We start from the raw sequence: 20,759 nt of genomic DNA, 5'->3' as shown, positions 1-20,759 counted from the left end.
ACAGGTCGTCACTGACACCCATTTGGTGACTGCCCAAGATGTTATCCGCACTATGTCCAGTTTGATATCCAAGATGTGGAAAAATAGTGCTTTCAAGGCTATGAATGGTGAGTGCAGCCTTTTCCTTGTGTCAGAGGCTGGGCCACATGCTCAGCTCCCCACATGACCGGAGTGCGTGGCCACCTCTCTGGCAGTGCCAATGGTTGCTAGGGGCATGCTGACAGCATCCTTAGCAGCCATCTGGGTTGCTGGGGGTGCGTCGGCACTTCTCTATGATGTTGTCGCAGCCGGGCCCTCACCAACGGCATTAGGTGTGAATGATTGTAATTAGGCTGACTAACAGCTGGTACCACCAGTCAGCTACAGGGCTTGATCTAGGCTGGGACTTCTGGTCCCATAATTATCCTGCACTAGTTTACTAGAGTATCTTGAACTAGGGTTATTTTCTGTATTGCTTTTTCTGGTTATCTGACTTCTGGCTCTTGACTATTTTACTACCCTCTAGGATTCTGTTTTGTCAGTGCTGCTCCTGTATTTTTGATCTCTGACTTTGCCTTATTGTGTGTGTTTGTCTTCCAGTTGTGTGTGTTTGTCTTTACGGTTTGCCGTCCAGTTGTCCGTTGCCACTTAGGGCTTCTGAGGCAGGGACAGTGGGTTGGGTGTGAGCTTCGGGACACAACTTTCCTTGTGTCATCCTGTCCCTGATTCCTAACACCTTGATATATTGTTGGACATTATGGATATTATAAGCCTTCTTTAAGTGAGCACCACCTAGCCATTCCCCTGGATCTCTAAAGCCGCTTACTGCTTGTTCGGTTTGTTGTGCCGACCTGTCTATGGTTTTATCTCCCTACAGTGTGCATATAGATGTCTTACTGTAACTAGTGCAAAATATTTCATGTAGTTCCGCAATACATTGAAGAGCTGCTTAGGGAACACCAGCCACTGTCCGCGGTGCTGAAACCAGAAACTAATGGCCATTCTCCTAGTTTATAACAAACAGATGTCATCCTGTAAAACAAATACCTACACTCTACAAAATAACTAAGACATGCAATGTATTTAGATTTCTAGTACTAATCCTGTAATTTTTCTGGTGATACCAGTGACAGCTATGACCTATCAGAAATCGGATTGAAATACAACCCTATTACTGGACCGGAGTCCTCCTCTCTTCTATCCTATGCAGCGTATTCTTCATAATAGCTGTAATTTTTCTACCTAACCTTTTGGTGGTAGCTGTGATGAGAAACAAAGACCTCTTAAAATCCATCATAGTTGTGATTAATCTGGGAGAAGTTGAAGGCATCTGTAAAATTAATCAAACAGTGGAGCAATGAAGAGATAAATGTTAGCATGAAGAGGAGCTTTCTGTCCGGGCATCATGTGGCGCTCCTATCCTGCATCTGATTAGCTGAATGAATGCACAGCTCATTTATGTTCAACCTGGGGCTTGGCTTCAGTGCACACACGTGCCGGCCCAGTCACGTAAACATGTGTGAGTTCATATCAGGTTATGTTCATGTAGATAATGACACACTGAATTTAGGAAGTTGTCATCTTTAAAGGCATTGTGCCATTATGATAATTTATCACTCATCCAACTAGCGCATCTGTTAGGCCTGGCCACTTGTTGGGCATGTGCACTGCCGCTCTAGTCAAACTCTATGGGACTACCAATTATACCTGAATACAGTGCTCAGCAGCCTTTAAAGTTGTATTTCACTCAAACATAACTTTTTATATGTTGTTGGCCATGGCAAGACTAACAATTCCTTCCATACTTATCATCTATTCACTATCCTTCCCCCAGTTCTAAGCTGCTGCTTTCTGCTGAAGACACAAAAATCTGTGTGTAGGCTTTTCCCTGTCCCCACCCCTCTTCCTTCTGACATGACAAGTCCCTATCTGCAGCTTTGTAGCTTCTTTGTAATGCAACTTGACCTCAGTTTAACTCTCCCAGCATTACAAAGAAGCTACAAAGTTGCAGATAAAGCCTGCCAAGGACTTATTTATATCAATCGTCTCGGAAGGGCTGGGGGAGGAGGGTAAGACAACGAGAACAGCTCTCACACACAGTTTTTTGTGTTTTTGGTAGAAAACAACAGCTCAGAACTGGGGGGAATGAGACTGAATAGACAATAACAAGTATGGAAGGAATTGTTAGTCTCACCATGGGAAGCAACATATAAAAGTTATGTTTGAGTGGAATACTCCTTTAACTTTCCCATGGTTTCAGTAGAGCATCAGTGTACTTACTGAACTGCCACTCCTTTCAGGCAGGGGTGCCTAGGACCCTCATTCTCATTATCAGTGGAAGTCCACCTGCTGGGATAGATTATAAGATGCCACTATGGTAGCTTCACATGTACCAGATTCGCAGCGGATTTCATGCTGCCAGTTTGCAGCGAAATCCGCTGCAAATCCTGGTAGTGTGAAGTTTAATTGGGTTACATACCCGCAGTGGAATTTTCCTTCCGCTGCAAGTATGTAACCCAGCCCCTTTAAACCCTGCTGCCCGCAGCTTGCAGCCTGGAGCATACATTACGTGCTCGGTGCTGCGGCTGCATGTGAGGCTCCCGTTGGTCTCCATCAGCCAACCTGACAGGAGCAGGACCGACAGGAGCTGGGAGCCTCACATGCAGCTGTGGCGCAGGGCAGGTAATGTATGCTCCAGCCGGGGGCTGCGGGGGTTAAAGGGGCCAGGTTACATACTCGCAGCGGAATGAAAATTCCACTGCGGGTATGTAACCCAATTAAACTTCACACTACCATTATTTGCAATGGAATTCGCTGCAAACTATCAGCGTGAAATCTTCTGCGAATCCGAAACATGTAAAGCTTTCCTTAAAGTGTGCCTGTATTTGTTACAAGTTTCTGGCACCAAATGGCTAAAACTAGATAGTAGAGGCACACACTTCATTTCTTCTCACCTTTCTTCTGAGATAATCTATGAGACTTTGCACTCATTTATAGACTGTAGGCTTGGATTTCTGAGAAGTGCCAAGCAATAATGAATAGTCACAGTGCACGGCTAGGCACTTATGCCTCTGTACAGCTGCTGCACCTCACACCTATGGCTGACACTAATGCTTCTTGGCTACATTTAAAAACCAACGCCAGGATAGTATATAATTTAATTAAACCATATTGCCTCATCTACCTCGTGCAGGTCTCCTGGCTCACATGAGTCCCAACACTAAATCCGCACTGTGTCAGTCAGCGACCACCAACCTTTCCAATCGAGTGCAAGCAGGGAAGGGAGGCCATGGAATGGCCCTGCAACCCCACTGTCACAGGACCAAACTCCAAGGGCCCCCCAAACCCAGCAGGCGCCGTTGGTGGAGAAAGCGGCCACCAAGCAACACAAGTGTGAACAAGGTCTTTCTGCTCACCACTGCACCAGAGGTAGAATGGGAGAAATAGGAGGTACTTACCATGTGTGCACAGGTGCCTCTTGCTAATTGGGGTCACATGGGTTGTACCAGGAGGAGTGCTAGCCCCTCCTTATGCCTTTGTATTGTAGTCATCAGTAGAGGTGTCACTACCAGTACCCTCATCTATCAAAACTTTTCACATGTAAATTTGGTTACATACAGTAAATCTTTACTATTTTGCTCCTTAAGCTTAACAAACCAGTCACTACAGTAAGGATATTTAATGAGGCCAAGTGGCAATTTGCATTTGTAGCTAAAATAGTAAATGCACATGCTTTTGCTGATTATATAAAAACGGTGAACTAAAAAGTATTATTGTATTCATTAGGAAAACTTCTTATTTTTTTCTATTATAGTTGTGTGTCCAATCTTGACAGCAGTGTTTTTTTATTTTTATTATAATTGTTTCTATGTGCTATTTGTCCTAGTGTTGTGCTATATATGCTAGTGTTGTGCTGTGCAAATCCTCCTCCAGCACAGTGCCAACCTGTTAATGGGGCACTCTGGGCAGGAGGCTTTTTTTAAACTATGGCCTGGGAGGGGGTGGATATATAGAATGACATCCATTTACCTCCCCAGCTCCAGTGCTGAGGCTGAAATGCAGCTGCTTCCCTCCCTAGTTCCCGGCCGATTCCTGGTCTGAGACTTACAATGTGATGTTTCAGGCCCACTCAGGGGCAGAACCCCACTACAGCTCCTGACTGGCTGAGGGGGCCTGAAACATCATGTTGTAAGCCCAGTCTCAGACCAAGACGCAGCCGGGGAATCAGAGCAGCTGGATGTCAGCCACAACACTGGAACTGGGTGGTACTGTAGGTGGACATCATTGTTTATATCCAACCCCTCCACGGCCATAGTTAAAGGGGAACTCCAAGTCTAGTGCACTTTCACTAGAACCATGTCAAAGCATAGCAGAGAGGAATGGGTGGTCCTGTGACTGGACATACAAGTAGGGGAAGGAAGTCCCTGTGTGAGTACTGCTGGCAAACAGCCCAGCTCTGAAATGGAGAGAATGAGAAATAGCTGTGCACCATGGAAGAGATGCTCAGCAGCTCAATAACAGCACTAATATCAATCTGCCATCACTCTTAAGGGTTAACCTAACAAAACCAGGCATGATCATAAATATCTTTAGCAACTACGAAATGTTAAGCTAAAGTTTTCTACTTCTGTACAGTCTAAAACTCCCGGGTCCATTCCACGACTAGACAAGACAATTGCATTGATACATGTATATATCCTAGAATAGCTAAAACCCCTGTATTCTGTCAGTAAGGTAATAAAGCAAGTAAACCACAAAAGAAATCATATCATATGCGTAGGTCATCGTCTTCCTATCAACAAATGGCGACTTATACAGTGATGATCTACTGTACAAACTAAATGTATTGGTTACACATAGTTTTTTTTTACTTCGCATTTTTACAAGGAAAAAAAGCAATCTTTTTCAGTGAAAGACATTGTGTGCCTTTGTCTTGCTTCTCAAAAACTTTGTAAAGGAATCCCGCAGCTTTCTGAATGGTATTAGCAATAGTCCAGCAAAACCTAGAGAACTGCGGCTTCCTCGACAATCATTTGAAAAGCCGTCGAGCGCCGTGTTGTAGACAAGACAGATTAAAATTACCAGCTCAGGCATCTGTCTAGGCGGCCCATCAGGAGTCAGACGGAAGAAACACTCAACTGCTTTGTCTCTTATTAAAGACCTTTAATCTGGCCCCATCCGTGGCTTGTAAAGCCGATGACATGTTTTTTTTCCTTCACGTTAGCATCTACATCCCCAGCTCTGTGCAACACAATTAAATGGCAATTAACTTTACTAAAGCAAACGTGCAGCCAAATGACTGTGACTCACCTGTTCGTGGTGCTCAATGCCCATACTGATGGTGTTGACAAGAATAGCTATCATGATCCCGCGGTTAAAGTATTTGCTGTCCACTATGCCTCTTAGTTTCACCCGGATCTCTACACAGAGTCTTTCACAAAAGCCTTCGTCGCCATCCTCCTCTGCCTCTTTGTCGAGCTCGGTCATGCTGCCGCCACTCTCCTTCTCACTGCCCGGTCCCTGTGTCCCTTCTTGGCTGGACTTGTTGCTGTCGGGCACTGATAGTTTCCGCCCATCTTCCCATTTACCTTTGGTACATTGAGGACAGTTCGAAAGGTCAGATGTTAACGTCATGGCAATGGGCTGTACAATCGCATGAGGGGTGTAATCCAATTGGTTGTGCTTCTGACACACCCCTAAGAAAAGGGAAAAAAATTATAGTTATTTTGACATTTAGACTCTTACTACCGAAAATAAGACCTAGCATTTGTTTGCTGGCTTTTGAAGTAGGCTTGAAATATAATCCCTACTCCAAAAATATGCCCTAGTTATAGTCAGCTGACCAGTTCCTTGACACTGGGTGGCTGAGCATAAGCCAATCAGTGCCAGACTTGTTATGCTGTGCCCCCAAATCCTCAACAGAAGCTGCAGGGGAGGCAGGAGGAGTAAGAAGATGCACAGTCGGGGACATATATTATGTGGGGGACGTAGGGTACATGGGGCAACTACAGAGGGAGGTAAAAAGTATAACGTATGGGGACTACGTGCAGTGGGGGATGTATACAGTATGGGGGAATATTTACAGAGAGGGAGGAAGGTATACATTATGGAGTACCTTTTTGCTGGAAATAACAAGTGGCTTTGTGGCTTTATGTTATTCACCAATAACATCAATATATGTACACCTTTAGGCCACATTCACACATGTTATTTTTACAATAAACAACCGCAGATTGCAACAACGTCTGCTGTTTATTGACAGTGTGGAATCACATTAGTGTGTGTGGAACAATGGGTGTAGTGTATACATGCTGTGTACCCTGTGGCTGGTGTTCTCTGCACCCGGTTGTACGTTACTCTGTGGTCTATGGCTAATTGGAGTGCGGACACCCCCGAATGTGCCGAAATCAAATGATCTTCATCCGGCCGATACTGCAGCATCGGCCAGGTGAACATGTGAGACAATGGCCTTTGTTTGACACAGCCATGTTTTCTTGCCATAAGTGAACATGGCCTTAACTGGTGATAAAATAGATTCCAACATGATTTTGCAGATGACTCACTCCAAAATATACGGTAGAGAACATGCTTAAAGGGGTTATCCAGGGTTATGAAAAGCACAGCTACTTTCTTGCAAAAACAGCACCACCCCTTTCCCCAGGTTGTGTGTGGTATTACAATCCGGCTTTAATAGGGCCAAATTGCAACACTATATTCGATGAGAAATAACAGATGAGTATTACAACACTAAGCTAGAAGTAAAGATGTTTTAGAATTGTTATTTCAAAGGGAAATGCATGAATTTACTAAAGTAGGCAGGTCACGAAAGGTGATAGGAAAAAAAATAAAATAAAAACTCAAGATGCCTATAGTTTTTACTACGAACAGAGACAAGCACTGCAGACAGCTATTGTGGCATTACTAGGACTGTAAGCACCGCATAAGATTTTCTTAACTATTTGACAGCATATTTAAACTTTGTATTTGCAATAATGTTAATGTAAAATACATCTAAATGCAATGCTGGGAGACATATGATAATATTATATAATAAAACGATAGTCTGTAATTGAATGCAAAGTATCTCGCAGTATTGTAACCCACCACAGAATTAAAGTGCTTCTTACTGAACTTTTCCCTTTTGATGCTGCCCCGGCTGTCATGGAAGTTTGACGTAGTTGCATGTTTATCATATTTTAGCTCCTAATGTTCTGATTATCATTAACAGATGATAACATTGAACTAGACAAGGGAGAGCCCATTACACTTCATCCTTTGTAGTGAAATATCACATTAAGTGGCTTCTTTATATGACTGAACAGTTTTATAAACCTCTGTCGGTGCTTAGGAGCCTTGTTCTAATATTTCATTTTAACATATAAGCATGCAATGACAACTTTAATACTTCTTATATAGCCCTCTTTTATAGCAACTGTGGTGGAGGAGAACCTCTTAGTCTAGGCTGAATAAGTATAAGTAGGCAGAAGGAGCTGGTACAGGAACCTCTCATCATTTTTTTTTAATTTGAGAATCTTTAAGATTCCCATTGAAATGTTTGGGGCCCTTGCCCTTGGGGTGTCAACTCAGGACCTCCAGCTGTTGCAAAACTACAATTCCCATCATGCCTGAACAGCCAAAGCTTTTGCATGATGGGAATTGTAGTTTTGTAACAGCTGGAGGGTCTGAGTTAGATTAAACTCAGCCACTCCACTCATTCTGGAGCTGCGGAGACATTGGGCTCGGCTATCGCTGGTGGCTTCATAGAGAATAAATTGTGTGCTGACCAATGGCTCCATTCAGTGGGGAAAGTCAAGATTTTGTTCTCATTATCAGGGAGCTCCCAGATGTCAGATCTCTCTACTGTCGGACACTTTTCCCTTACCCTGTGAATAAATTTTTATTGCTGGGGTATCCCTTTATTGCAGTCAACCCTACATTGTACATGTAGAAGGTAATATAGCTAGATGCTACTCAAGAGAGAATTGCTAGTAATAAATCCAATTCTTTGACTAGTCTTTAAAGTGTATCATTGTAAGAAACTTCTCCCATGTCATAGCAGCCTGTCAGAAGTTTGTATTGGTAGTAGTGTTGAGCAGAGAGGCCGAACTGTTCTGGTTTGGCAATGTTCTCAGAACCCTAATACTCGCCATTTGATTCCCAACGACTGCAAAAAGTGGTTACAGCTGTGGGAAGTCCTGGAAAACCTGGATACACACTATTACCATTGGCTCTATACATGTTTTCCAGGGCTCCCTAGAGCCGTGGGGATTGAAATGGCAAATGTTCAGGTTTGGAGAATGTTGCAGAACCCAAACAGTTCGGCCTCTCCGCTCAACATTAATCGGTAGAGGTCCAGATGCTGAGACCCCTCAAATTGCTAGACTTGGCAGAACCGTAGAACACTATACCTCTTTATCTCCACTCTGCTCAGCTATAAAGCAGTCTACGGAATTATATTTGAAGCCTTTAGGACTTTTATCAATTCAGTATACCAGTAGTCCAGTAGTGTTCCATTATAATGGACAGAGCATGTACTACCGAGCTCTTCTGCCCTTCAAGAAATTTTTTACAATGATAGTTAGCCTACAACACTGGGGAAATTTTATGGATGACGTGTGCTAGAGTCCCGTGCCAAGAATTTTCAAATTTCCACAACTTCATATTGGGCTATTAGTAGACCCATAGGGTTTTTGGTGGTTTGGTACAACAGAACGGTCCAGGATATTTGTTGCCCTCTGTTTGTTTTCGGACACAAGCAGATGAAGTAGAGCTAAATTTGTGATTACAGTGTTTCTTTTGTAAATGAAATAACAATGTGTTGGATTGTGCCACATGACAACGTCAACTCTACTGTATGGACAATTTTGTTAAATCTGCTTCTTTGGATTTATACATCACTCTGAATTTCAAGTGTCTAGGAAGAATCTATCCATGCTTTTCCCATGAGATTCTTACACAACTGGTGCTGTTCTTTTCCATTGATACCCAGCTTAGTGTTGTTGAGCTCAATTCGACTCTGTCTTCGGCTTTGAAGGCTGGTGTAAAGCCCGACTGTACGACGCTTGGCCTTTCGAAGGATGTGGCAGACATATTGAAAGATCTCCTCGTAGCAGTCCCCAGGCTCGGCGTAACTAGCGACAGTGCTAGAGGATAAGTACAAAGCCCTCTGCTCCTGCATCAGCTGGTGTTCTCTTTGCTTGGTCTCTGAGAACTGAGTGGCTATAACAACTAGACATAAATTGATCATGAAAAACGATCCAACCTGCACAAAGAGAAAAACAAGATTACAATATTCTACCCGAACCTCAGTGCATATTCTAATCTGCGGTGGAAACTCCAGGAAAGGGAGAGATGAATGGCTTTACCTTCTGAAACTATGATAAATGTTACAGAAAAGTACTTAAAGCAAGTGTTTTCATATTAAAGTCAAGTGAATGGTCGTTGTGTCTCTTTAAGTTTTATTTTTCAACCTATTTAATGCATGACCTGCAGAAACTCCACATAATATTGCTAACATAATCTCTGCTATAGATATATAACTATGTAAAACCTATATTTTACTGCCAGACATCTGTATATTATAACACTCATAGATAAGGGGTTCATATAGTAAGCCTATGAACCTTCAGTTTTATATAGAGGCAAAATAGGTTGTATACTGTATACTCTATTTACATTGATATCCACTCCTATATGGCAGTGCCACCATACACAGTGATATGGAGCAGGAAATAGATATACCTGTACTGTACTTTGTGTGGTGGTCATTCTGGATTACAGTAGCTCAGCCCAGCTCCTATTTTCTTTGATGGTGACTGAGCTGCAGTGACCCAACTTGGCCAGTACAGGATGTATGGAGCTGTCCGCTTTCTACTCTGTTTCACTGTGTATGGCTGCATCGTGGTTCCGGAAGACAGCTGATTGGTGTAGGTGCTAGGGGGATAACTAGCTGATTATGGAGGGTTCTGACCATTCAGACCCCCTCTAATTATGAGAATAAGAGTCAATTATCCCCAAGTGAATGGAGCGACACAGCACATGCTCAACTACCAGTCTATTCATTCTCTATGAGATTTTTAAGCCTCATTGGGTGCAGAGGTCACATAGGAAAAATATAACAATCGGGCCTAACAAATAAGCTCCATTACTTAAAGGGGTTGGCCACTTTATAGTAAAATAGTTCAATGTACAGTATTAGTAAGTGTGCTCACTGCGCTTACTGACAGCAGCTCCCTGTGTACCGTATTTTCCGGCGTATAAGGCAGCTGGGCGTTTAAGACGACCCCTGACTTTTAATCAGATTGTCAGGGATTCGCCTTATACGCCGGAAAATGTTAACCCCTGCCTGACCATAGCCCTGCTGCGGTCAGGCACGGGTTAACTGCAGCTAAACTAATGAAAAAAACAAACAGTTAACTTAGCCGGGCCCAGCCTCCGCGCGTCTTCTCCTCCGCTCCCGTTGCTGGGCAGCCAGTGTGACGTACACTGACTGTGCCGGGCATGGCCGAAACTCTCCCCAGCAGCCGCGCATCTAATCGGAGATGCTCCGCTGCTCGGGAGAGTGACAGAGGCTTCGGGTACTTCAGGAGCCTCCGGAAGTCTCTGTCATGTCATAAACGCTCAGGTGCTGGGGAGAGTCACACTGGCTGCGCCGGCAACGGGTGCGGAGGAGAACACGCATGGAGGCCAGGAACGGGCCCGGGTGAGTTATATGTTTTTTTTTTTTTTAAATGGTCGCCCCATACGGTGGGGATGTGAGCCATTTTTGAGCCCCCCCCCCACCGTATGGGGCGACCATACCTGGCGTATAAGACGACCTCCAACTTGTGACAAGCTTTTTCGGGGTTAAAAAGTTGTCTTATACGCCGGAAAATACAGTACTTCATAGAGCTAATATCAGACTCCCCTCCTCCATACTGGGCTGCCCTGCTCTGTGATGAGTCTGTCTATAAGGTGGCTGACATGGAGGAGCATGTAACCATGCCCCGCCCCCCTGCGGCCATCTTATGGACAGACTCACCACAGAGTGGGACAGCCCGGCCTGGAGGAGGGGAGTCTGATTTTAGCTCTATGAGGTACACAGGGAGCTGCTGTCAGTATATACAGTGAGTACAATTACTAATACTGTACACTGAGCAATTTTACTATAAAGTGGCCAACCCCTTTAATAATTAAACTCAAACCACAGCATAAATGGAATGGATAATAGCGCCATGTATTAGAGAATTGAATATTCCTTAGTTATAGTCATAGTAATAGTTATGCCTATGGCTAAACTCTAAACTGGGTTAGAAATTTCTTTAGAGAGTGGATGGAGAGATGCACACCCTTGTTCCATTCAATTGGGGGGCAATTTACCTCCATTCTCATGATTATTGGGGCCAGCTAGTTATTCCCATTCTGTGTCTAGGGGATAACTTATATTCTTAGAACAACTCCTTTAAATTTGACCATTATTAATCTGCCACTGCATTAAAAAAAATGCATAACAACTGGTTAACGCATCTCTAAACAGTACCAGGTATTTATAGTCTCCCTCTGTTATAAAACAATATACCCAGTGTATGTCTCTATTTCAGTGTTTTGCAGAATGTAAGCACACGCCACGCTATTCTGCTGAGTGTCAGCTGTTTGACCTCTCCCGGTCTCATTAGTGAGGGGCTGTTTGGTGCCTCCGCAGAGTCAAACTGCTAGGAAGCTAAATAGCAGGTAACTAAAACAGTTACAAGATAGCGATGCTCGCCTCTGCCGAAACACACAGCGTGCGGGAGACACAGTAGGTCAGGAAAAGCTCCTAATTACACCCACCGCTATGTTTAGATTTCTTTTGTTTTACAATGTAGCATTTGAAAGCATCTTTTATGTGAATCAGTAAACAACATTTACAGGCTTTTGGGTGAATTTGGAGAGATTTCATTTCCTCAGCTGGATATTATAGCATGGTTGCTGACTGCTATTTACGGCATATGTAGCTACTCCGAGTCCAGTCTCTAGCGGAGGCATGCCGTGTCTACAACACTTAAAGTCTAGGTATGTGTGCACCACAGGGCACATCCATCCATCGATCCATCTAGGGGATACTTACTCTGTGCGTCTATTAGTCAGTACAAGGTATAGTAAGATTATAATTTGATATAATTTGTCTGAGTTTCAGGAACTTTGCTTAACAGCATTGACAAAACAGTGATCATAAATACATTGTTTCTGCAGGGGCTTTACTTCATATGTACAAGTACGTGGAAGTTTCCATTTCTGGCAAAAATGTGTCATTGCGTCTACCCAATTTACCATGATTGGGACTAGGCAGTGCCATATGTTTGCTTCTTATATGTTGTTCCAATTTACGTTGAGTTCAATATCAAATTGCACGCTCCAGTAAAACACTGAAGAGCATGTGGACCATATGTACCCCAGAAGTCAGGTGTCTCCCACTTTCTTTGAAATGGGTCACTGTTTAGATAAATACGTTTCAGGCTTATCTACCCAGTAGTGACTGTAACATTGCAACCCAAGGGACCAAACCAGTAAATTTGAGTTCGCTCCTTTGTGGATGTTCAGCATTTGACTCCCAGTGGCTGGAGAAGTTGGATGCAGTCCTAAGGCTATCTGGAAAACATGGATACAGCCTATGACTGTATCCATGTTTTCCAGGCAGCTCTAAGGCGGCATCCATCTTCTCCAGACACTGGGAGTTCGGGTTCTGATCAACCTTTCACTTACTGTTCGCTCATCTCTACACCAAATACATCTGCAGGTGGCTTTGACTAAAATTCTGGCTGTAGATAACACTGGATTAAATATTCCCTGTCTTTAAAAGAAGAAAAAAATTGGCATAAGAAAGAAAAGTTAAATATTCTACAAGATACAGCTGGTAGAAGGGCACAGTTGAGGATTTCTCCCCCTGGCTTCCTGCAATCTCCATCTTGCTGTACAATACAAGCCTCATACACTTACAATGGACTTCTTTATAACTCACACCAAGAAACTCAGGGAAGATTCTCAGGCCCATTGGGAACTGTTGGATCTAATGGAGAGTAGACACAAGGCCATTGCAACTTCAAAACTCAAGAGACCAAATACAACTGGAGATGGGTGGCAATTTCCTTCTATAAATATAACATTCTTTCGAAAAAGATAACTTTCAACTCATCTGAAAATTTTGATGCTCTGTCTAATATTATCACAGTAACTAAAAAATATACCACTTTTACCATATTAAAAAAATATTCAGGTAGCATCGTCCATTTTTCAAAATGCTGCCAGTTTACGCCATCTGTGCCAATTTCTCTAAATGCAAATAGGGTTGCTTGGTGCACTGAAGTTGAGCCCAGCTCCCCCAGTGCACTGATATCTCTTCCCCTGGGTGGGAGTCACATGGGCAGAATCAAGTCTGGCTCTGCCTTAGGGTGTCACCTAGGGGAGGAGATATCAGTACAATGGGGCACTGGACTCAACTCCAGTGCACCAAGCAACCCTATTTGTATATAGAGAAATTGGTACAGATGGCGGAAACCGGCAGCGGTTTGAAAAATGGATGGCGCCAGCAGGATTTACGCACCGGCACGACTAGGTCATTTAAAAATTATTAAGGGAAGTGGTACATTCACTTTAAAGGGGTCTCACCATTCTGATATGATGGCCTCACTTCTCCCTTTCAGTGAACAGTCATTAAGTATAATAATAAGGTGTATAGAAGTACATATGGTAAGCCAATCTTAGTCAACAGTAGAAAGTCCCAAAAAACAATATGACAGCGGTTCCAATTTTGCCTTGGGGAGAAAATCAACTCTTCCCAAAGTCTAATTTACACTTGTTGATATATTTTATTATTTTGAAATTTTGTTGCCCATTTTTACAGTTTAAGGCCAGGTTCAGACTATGTAACTGTGCGGCTGTATTTGCGGCTGTAATTGTGCGGCGGTATTTTTGGTGGTTCATGCGTACGCTGAAAAGTATAGGATATACGGCTGCACAGTGCACACTATGTATGAATCTACGGCCCTATCGTAAACGGACCCGTAAAAAATTAACAAGACCATTGTTTGCGGCTGGAGATGCGGCCGAGGATTGACAGGCGGTCCGTACGGAGTACTTCAAAAATAGCCGGCAATGATGCCGAATGCCGATGCCTCTAATAGTTAATATATAAAATTAATAAAACACATTCTCTTTGTAATAAAGTCCCTTTCGTTAATCAATAATTTAATTCTAACGAATCCATCATTTTGCAATTAAATATACTGTTAAAATAAATATATATATAAATAAATGTATATTTATATATATATTTATTTTTTGACAGTATATTTAATTGCACAATGATGGATTCGTTAGAATTAAATTATTGACCAACGAAACTGAATTTATTTCAACGAAATTGTGTTTTATTAATTAAATATTAATTAGTACAGGAAGCTCCATAAGCCGTTAATTCATATTGCCGGCAATAGAGCTTTCTGTACTAATTATCACTTTACTTTAATGAAAACATCAAATGTTTCTTCTAATTATGTTATCACAATAGCATTATTAGAAGAAACATTTAGAATTATATGTGCGCTCAGCTGATTGGCTGATCAGCTCAGCGCACATATAATGAGCCGGTCCGCAGTACAGTGACTTCATTGTGCTGCGGACCAGCGAAGAGGACACATCGGGGTGAGTATAGAGCTCTCCCTACCCCCTCCCCAGCACTGCACCCCTCCCAGCAAGGAAGGGGGGGTCAGTTAACCCCTTCATTGCTGGGATGGGTGCAGTCTGACATCAGTCTGGCCCCCAAGGGGTTAAGGGGGATGCAATACATCCTCCCTTAACCCCTTGGGGGCCAGACTGTAAGCAGCGATCTGTAAAGATGCTGCATACTGTAAGGAGCACAACACCGCTCACAATGATGGGTGTTGTGCTCCTGTTTGTGTGTTTTTTGTGTGTTTCTCCCTTTTTGTTTTTCAGATATCGGTATCCTGGGGATTACGTCGGATTCCGTGGACTACGTCGATGACCAGCGTTTTTTTAATGTTTTTTTTTTTTAATAAAATGGTCAATGAGGGGTGTGGGGGTGTTTTTATTTGAATAAATTTTTTTTTTTACTTGTGTCTTGTCTTTATTTCTTTACTTTATAGACTTAGTAGTGGAAGCCGTCTAATAGACGGAATCCATTACTAAGTTGGGGCCTAGTGTTAGCCGGTATAAAATGGCTAACACTAACCCCCTATTATTACCCCAGTACCCAATGCCACCAGGGCGCCAGTGGTCCCGGAGCGTCAAAATTGGCGCTTCTGGACCGGGCGGCAGCAGGCTGGTAAGATTTAGGCTGGGGAGGGCCTAAAACAATGGCTCTTCCAACCCTGGTGTTACCAGGCTGCTGTCGTTTGGTTTTTAACCCGGCTGGTTATAAAATTAGGGGGGACCCTATGCGTTTTTTTTTTTAAATAATTTTGACGCTCCGGGACCACTGGCACCCGGCTCTTCCCAGTACCCCTGGTGGCATTGGGTACTGGGGTAATAATAGGGGGTTAGTGTTAGCCATTTTATACCGGCTAACACTAGGCCCCGACTTAGTAATGGATTCCGTCTATTAGACGGCTTCCACTACTAAGTCTATAAAGTAAAGAAATAAAGACAAGACACAAGTAAAAAAAAAATTGTATTCAAATAAAAACACCCCCACACCCCTCATTGACCATTTTATTAAAAAAAAAACATAAAAAAAAACGCTGGTCATCGACGTAGTCCACGGAATCCGACGTAATCCCCAGGATACCGATATCTGAAAAACAAAAAGGGAGAAACACACAAAAAACACACAAACAGGAGCACATCACCCATCATTGTGAGCGGTGTTGTGCTCCTTACAGTATGCAGCATCTTTACAGATCGCTGCTTACAGTCTGGCCCCCAAGGGGTTAAGGGAGGATGTATTGCATCCCCCTTAATCCCTTGGGGGCCAGACTGATGTCAGACTGCACCCATCCCAGCAAGGAAGGGGTTAACTGACCCCCCCTTCCTTGCTGGGAGGGGTGCAGTGCTGGGGAGGGGGTGGGGAGAGCTCTATACTCACCCCGATGTTGCCTCTTCGCTGGTCCGCAGCACAATGAAGTCACTGTGCTGCGGACCGGCTCATTATATGTGCGCTGAGCCGATCAGCCAATCAGCTGAGCGCACATATAATTCTAAATGTTTCTTCTAATAATGCTATTGTGATAACATAATTAGAAGAAACATTTGATGTTTTGATTAAAGTAAAGTGATGATTAGTACAGAATGCTCTATTACCGGGAATATGAATTAACGGCTTATGGAGCTTCCTGTACTTATTAATATTTAATTAATAAAACACAATTTCGTTGAAATAAATTCAGTTGCTTTGGTCAATAATTTAATTCTAACGAATCCATCATTGTACAATTAAATATACTGTCAAAAAATAAATATATATATAAATATACATTTATTTATATATCTATTTATTTTAACAGTATATTTAATTGCAAAATGATGGATTCGTTAGAATTAAATTATTGACCAACGAAAGGGACTTTATTACAACGAAAATGTGTTTTATTATTTTAATAGATTAACCATGAGAGACATCAGAAAACTGCAGAGGATCGCAAACCCCGGTAATAGCAATTCATGTAAACTGTGTTCCCTGCTTTCCCAGATGCATCCAGAGGTGTTTGCATCACTTTCTTAAGATTTTATTTGTTATTTTTAGTTCAACCAGATTTCAAAGTAAATGACCGTATGTTTTGAGCCGCATGTCTATTTTTTCCCACGGCCGGAGTTTCATCCGCACATTTACAGCCGCATAAAAAATACAGCCGCACAGTTACATAGTGTGAACCTAGCCCCCGGCTGGGTTCACACTACGTATATTTCAGTCAGTATTGTGGTCCTCATATTGCAACCAAAACCAGGAGTGGATTAAAAACACAGAAGGGATCTGTTCACACAATGTTGAAATTGAGTGGATGGCCGCCATATAACAGTAACAGTGTGAACCAAGCCTCCAGCATAGTTTTATCATATCTATATTACTTACTATAATTAGGAGAATGAAGTAGATAAAGTTGTAGAAGGAGTGTGCGTCCATGACGTAGTACATGATCTCTACCCAGCCCTCTAATGTAATGACCTATAAGACAGAGAACAGGAATCTGAACATGCTTGTGTTTTGCAGCAATGACTAAACCAATGTCACATGACCTAGTAATAGAAATTGAAAATGTCAATTACAAAACTCCACCTGGAATATGACAATCCAAGCATAACCAATGTTATCAAAATTAATGGCGCCCTTATGTGGGTTAGTGTTGCTGGTGCGACAAACGTTGTAGTATTGATTCCAGTTGACACACATGCCGGTGACGTTAAATTCCTGTCGGATAGAATTGTAGTAATAGAAGTCCTCTTTATCCAAACAGCACTCGTGTCCCCGATCTCTAAGCGATGGAATCTCATGACACCCCATGATTCCATTGTCACCAGATAATGAACAGATAAATGGCATTTCATCATCTTCTTCGGGCTGGTAATATGGTGGCAATGTGATATCCCCTTGTCTGAAAGACATAAATGGAAAAAAATGAAAATACAGCAAATAATAATCAGTGTAGTAAAGAACACCTAAATGTCTACATACTGTTCAAATAGATAACACAACGACCAGACACTAATCTGCAATACCGCAATAGTCAATGGATGTTTCACTGTGATTGGAGTACAGGTCAGAGATGTAAAGTGGTTCTTCCATAAGGCCACTATCACTTATGACGGATTTCATGCTGCAAATTTGCAGTGAAATCCGCTATGGATCCCTTTGTCATTTTCAATGAGAATACATACTCACAGTGGAATTGACATCTCGCTGTGAGTATGTAAGTCAAAGGATGCTGGTTGACCTCAGAGGGGTCAACCAGAACACCGCAGAGACACCATCAAGTGTCTCAACATCAGTGTATTCTAGAACATTGCCCCCTGGTAAATCAAATATGCAAAAGAACACTGCAGAGACACCATCGCGTGTCTCGACATCAGTGAACTAGCCAGACCTTCCTCCGGGAAGTAACAACCAAGCCAAGGAATGTCTCCAATGAAGGAAACCAGCCAAGCAAGGTATCCATCTACAGACAGCTGTTTCTGGGTATTTGCCCCTCATCAGTGTGGAGTAGGATTCTGGCTAGTGGGAGCAATGCCTAGTGAGTGCATGCAAAAGGACGCTGGTTGACCTCAGGGAGATCAACCAAAACACTGCAGAGACACCATTACGTGTCTTAACGTCAGTGTATTCTAGAACATTGCCCCTTGGGAAATCAAATATGCAAAAGAACACTGCAGAGACACCATCACATGTCTCGACGTAAGTGAACTAGCCAGACCTTCGTCAGGGAAGGAACAACCAAGCCAAAGAATGTCTCCAATCAAGGAAACCAGCCAAGCAAGGTATCCATCCACAGACAGCTGTTTCAGGGTATTTGCCCCTCATCAGTGTGGAGTAGGATTCTTGCTAGTGGGAGCAATGTCTAGTAATGCCTCCCTGAGGTCAACCAGCGTCCAGGGGGCAAGTTTCTAGAATACACTGACGTTGAGACATGTAGTGGTGTCTCTGAGGTGTTTTGGTTGATCTCCTTGAGGTCAACCAGCGTCCTTCGCATGCACTTACTAGGCATTGTTCCCACTAGCCTGAATCCTACTCTACACTGATGAGGGGCAAATACCCCGACACAGCTGTCTGTGGATGGATACCTTGTTTGGGTGGTTTCCTTGATTGGGGACATTCCTTGGCTTGGTTGTTACTTCCTGGAGGAACGTCTGGCTAGTTCACTGACGTCAAGACATGTGATGGTGTCTCTGCAGTGAGTATGTAAGTGACAGCGCGCTTTACAACCGCCGGCCTGAGCATACATCACCTACTCCATATTCCGGCTTGCTTCAGGCGCTCCCGGCATCTTGACGTTCTGCTCAGACTATCAGTGTGCTGTGGCGGTGCAGCCCACTGATTGGCTAAGCAGGACATCCAGACGGGAATCCCTGAAGCAAGACGGAGCTTCGAGCAGGTGATGTATGCTCAGGCCGGTGGGGGTTAAGGGGGCTGTCACTTACATACTCACAGCGGGATGTCAATCCCACTGCGAGTATGTAATCTAACTGAAAATAACAGGCAAGGGATCCCGCTGCGGATCCGAGGTGTGTGAACCTAGCCTTAGGAGGTTTTCCTATTATGACAGGATCGGTGGTAACTATGTAACATATGGTGGTCTTACAGCTAGTATCATGAGAAAGGTGATCCATGCACCAATGATCTTGGCCATGAAGGGATTAAAGGAGAAGTCAGATGATTTAAAAATTTGTCAGCCGACAGGCCGGGGGCAACATAATAGACAATCACTACACACCTCTCCTCGTGCCTGTGAAGCACCATGTTGCAGGCTGTGGGACCCCCCGTCGGAGGGCATTTTATCCTGAGTTCCGATGTAATTATGACTCAGGGAAAAATACCCAAGACGGCTGATGGGTTGCCCCATCAGCCAGTCAGTGACTGCAGCAGTGTCCCGCCCAAGTCACTGACTGGCTGAGCAGGAAGTCTATCAACCAGATTGTGACATTGCAGCTGAAGGAGATCGCAGAGTCCAGCAGCAGTCTCGCAGTGGTGAGACAATACTGAAAAGCACAGGCAAAGGTAAGTATTAATTGTTTATAATGTTGCCTCCACCCCTGCCAGCTGACAATTTTTTAAAAGTTTCTGGACTTCTCCTTTAAGGCTATTTTTTGCCTGGTCCTGAAAGGGTTAACTCTTAAAATTGTGCTGTTTAACATAAATCCAGGAATAAAGATTCAAATCAACACAGATATTTGGTCAGAGCCCAGGCATGCCCCCAGAAGCAACAATTATACCGCCACATCTATTGTCTCTATAACATGCACAATGTGACTACTTGACTCCAGAGTAGTTGAGGCTTGACTGTATGTTACCATCACTTATTACATCTATTCCTGAGCTCAGATAATGCACACTGATTTTTTAATAGCCTTTACAATCAGCTATCTGTGCCGCACAGTTGATAGGAAGACATGGAGAGACACCGTTATCTTCCATTAATGATAATGGCCCTAATTTTTCCCCAGAAATAACATCCTATATATGCATGATCAGCAATGCATAGACAGTTCTGTACTATGTACAGTATGTGCTGGCGAGTATTTAAGGGGTAGTTCAGCAAAATAAAATAATAAATAAAAACCTTTTAAATCAATTGGTGCCAGAAATTGCAAGAGATTTGTAATTTACTTTTACTATTAACCCCCCCCCCCCCCCCCCAAGTCTTCCAGTACTTATCAGCTGTGATGGGATTTCTAAAACCTAGTTTGCAGAACAAATTTTCTTTCAGTTTGCAAGTCCTGGAAACCCCCAGGGAACCCATCATATTAAAAATGCAGAATTTTCTGGCACCATAAATGGGAGGCGAAACATGTTGGGAATTGTTCTGCATTGGGCCATAAAGGTTGAGCCTTCTATATTATTCCTGGTGTCCGCCCTTATTATAGATATACACCTTTTAAAACTTTATTATCCTTCAATCCATTGTTTCCCCCAGAGACACTGACAAGAGTGTTTTTTATTCTGGAAAATTGCGTAGCCCAATTTTCTGTTCTTAATTTTTTTTCTGATGCTTTTGACAAAGTGTCGTGACTCCAGTAAAGGATTAAGTGACTTCTGACCCAGTTTAAGGCAGCTAATAGTTGGTGTAAACTTATTCTGGACAGTCTAAGGCAATGTTTAG

The 20,759-nt window shown here is 43.0% G+C and overlaps 1 protein-coding gene across 1 annotated transcript in view; it reads right to left on the bottom strand.

The window, feature by feature from the left end:
• CACNA1I (calcium voltage-gated channel subunit alpha1 I) overlaps positions 1 to 20,759 on the bottom strand; it is a 495,446-nt gene that overhangs the window by 150,187 nt on the left and 324,500 nt on the right. Inside the window, exons 7-10 of the mRNA XM_069968882.1 lie at positions 17,225 to 17,540; positions 17,021 to 17,113; positions 8,935 to 9,241; positions 5,290 to 5,675 (exon numbers count right to left, since the gene is read on the bottom strand). Of these exons, the coding sequence (XP_069824983.1) occupies positions 5,290 to 5,675; positions 8,935 to 9,241; positions 17,021 to 17,113; positions 17,225 to 17,540 (1,102 nt within the window). The remainder of the gene's footprint in view (positions 1 to 5,289; positions 5,676 to 8,934; positions 9,242 to 17,020; positions 17,114 to 17,224; positions 17,541 to 20,759) is intronic.

Source organism: Dendropsophus ebraccatus, chromosome 4, assembly GCF_027789765.1.
Source record: "Dendropsophus ebraccatus isolate aDenEbr1 chromosome 4, aDenEbr1.pat, whole genome shotgun sequence".
NCBI classification, from domain to species: domain Eukaryota; kingdom Metazoa; phylum Chordata; class Amphibia; order Anura; family Hylidae; genus Dendropsophus; species Dendropsophus ebraccatus.
This window is presented reverse-complemented; position numbering and strand designations above follow the sequence as displayed.